This window comes from Pygocentrus nattereri, chromosome 15 (genome assembly GCF_015220715.1).
Source record: "Pygocentrus nattereri isolate fPygNat1 chromosome 15, fPygNat1.pri, whole genome shotgun sequence".
Taxonomy (NCBI): domain Eukaryota; kingdom Metazoa; phylum Chordata; class Actinopteri; order Characiformes; family Serrasalmidae; genus Pygocentrus; species Pygocentrus nattereri.
Genome location: NC_051225.1, coordinates 5,709,895 through 5,719,491, shown reverse-complemented (window position 1 = coordinate 5,719,491; position 9,597 = coordinate 5,709,895). Strand labels below are relative to the sequence as shown.

The following is a 9,597-nucleotide window of genomic DNA, read 5'->3' as shown; positions in this document are numbered from 1 at the left end:
ATCATTCAGTGATCATTATTATTAAAACAGAGGATAAACTCTGCTTTGCTGATCAATCTCCTGGAACACTGGTCATGTCTTTTCCCACCCTGTTTATCCAGTTAGTAAAGCGAAAACAATACTCAAGCTAAGCGAAAGCGGTCAGTTCCATCTACAGTAAACTATAAAATAAATCAGGGAATCAGGGATGCAAATCCCTCGGAGCAGAGCGTCCCAACGTGTTTCTTATTCCTACCTAACCAACCACACAGTGACAAAACAGACTGCATTTATATGCAGATCCTCTACCGTCACTGGATTACACAACTTCACAATTTCTTAAAAAATGCACTGAGTCATTTCCTCATGTCATATTTTAGACATCTACTGTGCTAATGGGGTGATGCATCCAATTGGAAGCCATCCAAATTCCTTTTGACGGTTGTCAAAAATGCCAAGAAAGACAAGTGTTCTGACAGCTAAGAGTAGGGAAACCCCCCCAAAAGATAAAACTGTTGATACACAGTTCATGATTAAACTGACTTTAAAAAATGAGGTCCGATAAAATAAATGCTGGGTCAGTGACGTTCTGCCAGGGAAGGGTGGGAGCAATTTTATGAATTCATGATTGGAGAATATAAAAGTAGTGGCTCTATGAGACGATAGTCATGGGGGGAAGGTGTCAACGGAAGCTCCCCTCACATCACAGCGCATTCTCTGGATCGGGTTTTTGGATCGCCCTGAAAAGGAAAGACGAGACATGACGCACAAACAAACCAAATAACCCAACCAAGAAATCACTCGAGCACAAAACGAGTGTATTAATAAACACCACCAACAATTTCATTTTACACAAGAAAGAGAAATAAAGAAATGAAGCATCTTTACTAGGATTGTGAATCATATTTATAAATGACACACAAAACCCATCAACTTGCCTGCTGGTGGAACAGATCTTCATCCCCGAAGTCTTGTTCCTCATCGTCTCCATTCTCTATCTCTACCACACTTTTCGTGACTGTTCGTTTTGCCACCTCCTGCGGTCAGATACGATTTTCAATACATGACGATTTCATACATGACAAAGCAACACAAAAAGGACACATTCATACTGAACTTAACCTTGGCAAAAAAAAAAACAAAAAAAAACGTAACAGCTGTGAGATACATTTCTTATGTGTTCCTCCAAAGTTACAGAAAGTGTTAAACTGGAACTTGTAAACAATGAACAAGATGGATCTAAGAGCCCTGAAATGTACCCAGAGACAAAATGAACATCTTTCTGCTGGCGGATACGTACCTCTCCATCCGAGTTCACCAACAAGGTGAGGGTTTCGTCTCCAGTGCCCCAGCTGCTCTGGCTCTTCCACAGCAAATCTGAGGGGGGGCTGTGAGCCACACCTGCATCTGCAGCCCATACCTGAGAACAGCAGAAGAAAATTTAAAATCAAGCACAACTGTTTACTTGGGTAAACAGGGCAAAAGGCAAAAGTGAAAGAAGCAGGAGGAAAACAGAGATAAACTCACTGACCGTAACAGTCTGGCCTGCTTTCAGGACAAATTTGGGGCTGAACTTGTAGGCAATTTCTTCTCCTTCTCCAATTTGCCTCTTTAGCCGCCAGCTTCCCAGAGATTGATCCTAAAAAAAAAAAAAAAATCAAATGGAAAAAAACATTAAAACAAAACCTAGATATGCTGAAATTTTACCCTTAATTTTTAATGTAAGATTCAATTCTGGTTCCAATAGAAGAGGCGATTTTCCCCCCAAATAGTCATAATAAATGTTCTTAGCTTGTCTCAAATGGTCACCAAACAAGATGCTGTTTTTAAAATTTCATGTCCAAGCACCACATTTTTCTATGACTGCAGAATTTCCAGTATTTTCTTAAGCTGGAACTTCAATCTTGAATCTATCCTTGTTTTTATATACACTGTGCCTGTGGCATAACCCACCTTATCAGAGTTGTTCTTAAGGGTGACAGATTTTCCCTCCAGGTCAATCTCCTCAATAGTGATGCCACCTGTAGCCTCAGCCTGCTGACTGATGTGAACATTGGGCGCACTGACCAGTTCCTCTTCCACACGCTTCCTCTTGGCACGAGTGGTGCGAGAAGAACTGCTGGCTGTGCTTCGGGTGACAGTCACTCGAGAAGAGGGGCTGGGGGAAAGCTTCAGCCTTGAGGAGAAAAACAGTAGTCTTAAAAAACTATATCTGTTCAGTAATAAAAGGAGGGAGATCCATCAATAAAATCAAACTATCACAAATCTCCTCTACCTCTTCTGAGCGTCTCATACCTGAATTGCATCTTAAATTCAGAATTGAAAATTGTACCAAACCTGAACAAACCAACATTCAAAGTTTTGGAACCACTTGTCAAAAAAATGGCTTTTAGCTTTTTCTACAACAACCTGTACAATATAGACACAAGCTCGTGGTGGCAGCGTTATGGTCTGGGGAATGTTTTTGTGGCATTCTCTGGGCCCACCCATCCATGTGGAAGGCACTCTCAACCGATTTAGGTATGAATCCAGCCCTGCAGATCACGTACACCCATGGAATCTTCCAGCAAGACAATACGACATGTCACATGGCTAGAAATGTCTGACATTGGTTGGAAGAGCATGACCAAGACTTCCAAGTGCTACCCTGGCCCCCTAATTCCCCACACTTGAACCCAACTGGGCATCCATGGGACCACCTCGAACACGTTCACTCTATGGATCCTGCCCCATGGACCCTCCAGCAGCTGTGGGATGCACTGCAGTCAGCATGGCTCCAGATACCTGTGACAAACCTACCAGGTCTTTATTGATTGTCCCTCAGCCTGTCTACTTGCTGTATGTGCTTTGCAATTTTATTTTATTTTATTTTTTTTACTGAAAATAAGTAATCCAAAACATGAATTAAAACTTTAATATAAACGCACATTTACTACCCTAAAAACTGTTAATGATTTAATGAAGGTAGAATCAAATGCCTCACTCATGGATGCACGGGCACAAACACATCCGAGATGGAGTCACCGGGTCAGAAATAGTTGAAAACCCCTGTTCTAGAGTGGTGAACAATGCCATCTACAGGCAACGTGAAAATAAAAATAAATAAATAATAAAAACATTACATTGCCACTTTTCTATTATTTGATTCTGACTGTGCTCTTCCAAACTGCATCCATTTGTAAAGCTTGCCAACTACTTTACACCTCTTGAGCATCATCACGTCCAGGAGCCCTGAAGCCAAACAAAGTCTTAGTCCCTACAGTCTTTCAGACGCCTGCTCAAGCATAAAAGACAGCATTTTGACTGACAAGCTGCTATCATTTAGTTCACAAGAGAGGAAACTGAAGAAACACAGCTGAACCTGAGAGAAGCAAAACAGTCTGAGCTCGGAATAAGGTCATTTAAATCTTACGCTGTGAACATATGTTTCCAAAAGTGATAGACAGTCATGTTTAATTCTACCTGAACATTTTGCTCATAGGCTTAAAACCCTGGAAGGACGTATAACACGGTCCCATTTACTCACACAACAAACAGAATTCTTTGCATTCTTTCCAAGTCAGCCCACCTGAAGCAATTCAAGGCATGCAGCTTTAGGCAAGCCTTCAGTCTGCCACTAGCACCGGCTGCACACCTGGACTAGCAGTGCCTAGAGGTAAAAATGCACTTAGAAAACACTGCCTCAGGTAATGTCTAAGTAACACTATTTGAATTTAAAGCAAAGGTGCCTAACCATGCTACCATCATATAGACTTTAGTTAAAAATATAGTAACAGGGTAAACCTCCCCAGTTTGGAACCAAGCCCTGTATGAAGTAACCCTGGTTTTTGAACAGTGCCTGCCCCTACACACCATGTTAAAACAGCCTGTGGATAATTTGTTATTTTGAATACCAGCCAAACAGGCCTTTCCTATCAAAAAGGGGAGTTGCTGGCTGCGTTCTAAGCCATAATGACGGCAGACGGATGGCCTGCGAGACTAGCTGAATCTCTAAGGTGATTTTGTTAGATAGGGTTCTCTCAATTTGGTCCTCAGGGACATCCTAGAAAAGGGAACTTTGTTTCTGTTAGATGTTATTTCATCAAAAAAAAAAAAAAAAAAAAAAACACACCTGAGCCAAGTGGTATTGCACTGATTGGACGGCTTTGACTATCTCTACACTCACCTGTCCTCCTCTCCTTCCAGCAGCTTCCTGTAAGCGTTGATCTCCATGTCCAGGGCCAGTTTGACATCCAGCAGTTCCTGGTACTCATTAAGCTGCAGCTGCATGCGGTCCCTCATCTCAGCCATCTCGCGCTCTTTGCCATCCATCAGCCTACGATGCTTATCGCGCTCGCTGTTCAGTATGTCTTCCAGCTCCCGCACGCGCTCCTCTGCTGCCGCCGCCTGAAGGTTAGAACATACAAAACTTCACACTTCATGTCATGCTACAGTGATTCGCTATAAACGCTTAGAAAATGAGTTCCATACGAAGAGCATCTTTCATTTTAAGGTTTCATACTTTAAAAGACGCAAGAGTGGCTTGGTCACATGTGAAGTTTGTTGGCATGAGAAGGAGAGTCTGCAGCCACTGGTTCTCAAACCAGTCCACAAGCCCCCCCAGATGACTCACATTTTTGTACCCACCTAACTCACAATGCATAAGGATGGAGCAAAAATGTGGACTGGGAGGGCCCAGTTTGAAAACCACTATTCAGAATTTCTAAAAATCTGCACTTCACTCAAGTACTCTTGGCACAAAGCTTCAGAATTAGTAGCAAGTCATGATCGATGCCAATTTGTGGTCTCATGGTTTTATTCAATGACTATTCTCTAGCAAAAATGAATCAAAGCATAATGAAATCTGAGTTTGCCACAATTACAACTGATTATACAGCCAAAGCAACACAGAAGATGATCAGAAAGTGAGTTAATATTCGATAGAATATTCAAACATGTATTATGTATATTATTTTACCCATGGTATATAGTATTTATACAGATCTGTATTGTACAGACAGTAGGTTTTAATGATATCCACTGTTTATGGTATTCCTACCTGTTTCTGGAGAGCAGAGAGCTGATAGCTCAGACTCTCGATCCTCACGCGAGCCTCCTGCAGCTCCTCTCGTGCTGTACTCACTGCCTTGTCATTGAGGTCAGATGACACCTTGGCATTATCCAGCTACAGACAATTAGAAAAAGAGGACCGGTTTGACCACACACATCAAATGCGCTGTAGCAGTTGGTTGTTTCTGCAGTTCGCACCAGAGCAGCACTGAATCAGTTTAGTGAAAGAATAACAGGAGTATTAGTCTTAGACTTGCCACCTAAGCAAGACAAGCTTTTTTTTAAAGCACACTCATTATTTGCATTTAACATTTATCCTGTTTCAATAGTGTACATGGTGCACTGGATAATGCATTACCTTAGCCTGGAATGTTTGCTCCAACTCCTCTTTGTAGAGGCTGACTTGATCTTCGTGCTGCTTGCGGAGATCCTGCAGGGCCTGGGTCAATTTGAACTCATATTCCTGCTTGGCCCCAGAGTCCACCTCCACCATTCGCTTCTCATGGCGTCTCCTGGACTCACGCACCTCCTTCAACAACCAGACGAGAAATGCTCAAACCATCAGACAAGAATTTGGTCTTGATATCAATTTTTATGCCACTCACAGAGCCAACTATTCATAATTCATTGAAAAAAAAAAAAGACAATATTTAAAAAAAAAAATATATATATATATATATATATATATATATATATATATATATATATATATATATATATATACATACATACACACACACACACACACACACACACACACACACACATTTTTTACACCACCTTAGAATGAGATTCCCAAAACCCAGCAAGTAATCATTATGTATGCTTCTTCTTTATCCACCTGCTGAGATAAATGAATGTCACACAGTGCACATAATCAGGGGGAGGCTGAACACCCACCTCCTCAAACATGCTCTTCCTGAACTGCAGTTCCTCAGTCAGGCTCTGGCAGCGGTTCTCCAGATCCACTCGCATCAGAGTTTCAGCCTCCAGCTGCTTCTTAGCCACTGCGTGAGCATCCTCAGCCTGAAACAGACCAAAAACTCAGTGCATGCCCATTTAACACATTTACTATCTTTTAATTGAACATAAGGAGAAGGTTAACCTTAGACAGCTGATTTTTCAGGTCAGCCAGTTCCGCAGAGAGTGCTGCATTCTCGCTAACAGCCGTGCTGAGGGCTGCCTCGCTCTGGTTATACTGAGACTCCAGGTCCCTGATACGGGCCTGAGCCAAAGCCAGGTCTCCATCCCTCTTTTTAAAGCTGGAAAACACAATGTGTGCAGCAGTTACGTAACAGCAGTGGCAATCAAGTGATCAGACTTGATTTTGACCAAACAAATTCACCAAATATGAAACTGATGCACAGCAAAACCCATTTGCATACTTTCCTTATATCATCAGATCTGATTACGCACAACTTTAATGAAAAGGGGCAAATTAGAGCACCACTCTCAAGAAATTCAATGCTTCATTTTTAGAGATAAACAGCTTTTCATGACATGATTCAGTGTATTTACTACACCACAGTTGTGCACAAAACATCCCAGGAAGAAATACCTAATAAATAAAATAAGACTGTCTAATGTGCAAAATCAAAACTAGATTAGACAAGCAGGGAAAAAAAAACTATGACATGACTGTACATCTGTGGTATTTCCTTTGTGGTCACACCATCACTCAATGCTCATGAGCATATAGCCCCAGACTTCCTGTTAACATGTGTTAACTAGCAACGAGAGTAAACCACAGAAAACAACTGCACCAAGAAAAGGCACGCAAGTGAGAAGAACTGATTTCTAAAAAATTACTGGTGCGATGTAAAGGGTGCCTGCACAGAGAGAACATCCCACATGCACTGGTCGCCTGTATTATCCCAACAGATGGAACTGGTCTTAGATGAGCTTAAGGTAAACACAGACCACCATACGGTGCGTAAAAGCTTATAGGGTAAACTAAGTCAGTACGGCGTAGAAGAAAAACTCAGAACTCAAGAACTGCACCTGGTCATCTTAAAGTAAATCCATAGCTATGAACTCCATCTCATTCTTAGGCTTGTCTTTCTCTTGTGAATACTCAAGTCTGCAAAAGCCATTACACACTAAAAACAAGGGTGTGGACGTTTACACAACATAAAGATTTGGTCATGCAGTGAGAAATGGAAATAAATAAAAACGTATTCCGTTGTGACATTTTCTACAATAGCCTACAAAGCAAGGCGAGAACTCACATTCACTGAGCTCCTGGGTACTTGCATCAGTACGGGCAAGTTTCCCAGGCACAGATTAAGGACTAAACCGTGCAACTGCAGCGAAATTTCAGATGAGCTCTCAGCATAACGTGCAAGTATAACTTACTTCTTAGTGACCTCCTCAAGTTCAGCGTTGACCTTGCCCAGATCGATCTGCAACTTCGCCCTCTCTCGTGCGGTCTCGTCGAGAACGCGCCTGGCATCGGCCAGCTCTGCCTCATACAGAGACTTAATTCCTGTTACCTTTTGAGGGGGAAAAGCAGACCACCAGTCAAAGGCCTGGCTATGTGCTGTGGCCCCTTGGCCATGTTGTCCTGTTTAACACACATGGCATGCAGCTGCATGTAAATTACCTGCTTGTTTACATATAAAAACGACCAGAGGCGGACACACCCAGCTCAAGCCCTTCTATCACCCACAGGACTTTAAGCATGCTGGTGCAGCCTCTGCCCATAAGCTCTGTTTAACAACACGATCTAAATCATCTACAGATGTGGAGTCTGTTTGTCATCATCTTGTGAATAAAAAGTCCTATTTGACTTAAGTGCATGTCCCAATTCAGCCTACTCTTTAGAACATTTTAGGATGCACGATGAGGGATCAGGGTCTCGGTACTGGGTTATTAAACCACGGCAAAGGAAAAGGAAAGAAATCAGGTCCAAATTTGAAAAGAGCGCCGGCCACTCCCATTTGTTTATGGGGAGCGAAGAGAGCAGCTACACGGAGGAGCAGCAGCAGTTTTGGCAGGGTTTAAGTAAACAAGCAGTTAAGTTAGTTAGTTAGTTAACGTTAATAAAAGCAAAGCCAACTTTTAACATAGTTAATATTATCATCAACTATTGCAACTCAAGCTATATTAAATGAATTACCGCTTTCGCGCTGAGGCCAGAACTGCATTAAATCTTCCAACCACTCACAAGTTATCGCGTGAGATCGCTTCACGTTTAAAGTTGTTATTAACATATATCAGGCAGTTTTTAGTGATTGAGAGAATAAGTTAATAAAAAAAGCTACATATGAGCACAAGAACTGACCCCAACGTCGCAGTTATGATGGCAGAAGTAAAAAAAACACAACAACAAAATGTCCCGTTCCACTTTAAACCGTGCAGCACTTGCATTCTGGCGCCTCGGCATTTAAGGTGGAACGGGAAAATTAGAACAAGAGCTGGCGAGTAAAAAGCTCACTTCAGCTTCGTACAAACGTAACGGCTGGCTACGATAACATGCTGTTAAATAAATATGACTAACTAGTGCCAATATAATTCCCGCACGCACGTCTTAGTGATTATCTACTAAGCTAGCTAAGTTGCTAACTAGTCACCATTGAAGTCACATAGGAGCGTTAGCTTCGCGTTAGCTTTAGCATCTAAAATCCTGGCATTCGTTAATTAACGCGAATCTACCTCTCTGGTCGTGACTTCCTCCTTCTCCGAGACTTTGACCATGAGCCTGTCGTTCTCCAGCTCCAGTGCCCGCACGCGGTCAATGTACACGGCTAGCCTGTCGTTCAGGTGCCGCAGCTCCTCTTTCTCCTGCAAGCGGGAGATGCGGGTCGGGGAGAGCGGCGTGGCGGCCGCGGCTCGGCTCGGTGTGGCGGTGGCCATAATCAAGGTCTTCACGAAACGGCGGGGCAAAAACTTCGATCCAACACCACTTCTTCTCCTCACCTACTCGACTTTTCCCAGACTTGCAGTCCTAATTTGAGGCGAACGCGTGAAAAGCCCGCTGGGTTAAAAGTGAATGAGTTTTATCCACAAACCCTGAAAGACCCGCTGAAAGTTTTTTGAATGAAAGTCCAGCGGCGGCGCAAAAGCTTTGAAAAGAGGAGTGTGAAAACAAAATGGCCGGCGCCAACGTAAAAACGCGCCAAAACCAGCGGCCTGTGAGCGCTGGGAAATGTAGTCCTTACAGAGTTTGTAGTTCATCTAACGCTCAATCGTTGCTCAAAATCCTCTCCTTTTGTTTCAAATCGTGTCTGTTTTTATTCTGGTGTGCATTTTCCAACCTCTCTTCATCCCTTAAAACCAAACAGGTTGTTTTTATCTCTGTACAGGCTGTTTATGGCACCTTTAATCTTTTACGATGCGATATATGTAAATGTTTTCTGTTCTGATTGGTCACCCTGTGTTACACTTTTCTTACGTTTCCTTTTTTACCTTTGAAGCCCAGCTATAACATTTGAGTGGTTTTATATGCTTCTACCCTCAGTGTGAATGGGAACAGCTAAACTGATGTAGGCCAAATAAGCTGCTGTGGTTTGTTGTTTTTTTGTGACATCACAAAAACAATATATGCAAAATTGACTTTTTTATTTTTTT

General features: G+C 42.4%; 1 protein-coding gene across 1 annotated transcript; it reads right to left on the bottom strand.

The window, feature by feature from the left end:
- Positions 1-577: 577 nt before the first annotated feature.
- lmnb2 (lamin B2) lies at positions 578-9,114 on the bottom strand. Its single transcript, XM_017693320.2, has 12 exons — positions 8,683-9,114; positions 7,384-7,520; positions 6,134-6,290; positions 5,929-6,054; positions 5,387-5,557; positions 5,018-5,143; positions 4,145-4,365; positions 1,933-2,155; positions 1,511-1,618; positions 1,280-1,399; positions 918-1,016; positions 578-719 (listed from the first exon to the last, which is right to left on the bottom strand). The coding sequence occupies exons 1-12, from the start codon at positions 8,881-8,883 to the stop codon at positions 678-680; spliced, it is 1,731 nt and encodes a 576-aa protein (XP_017548809.1). The 5' UTR covers positions 8,884-9,114; the 3' UTR covers positions 578-677.
- Between the last annotated feature and the right edge of the window lie 483 nt (positions 9,115-9,597).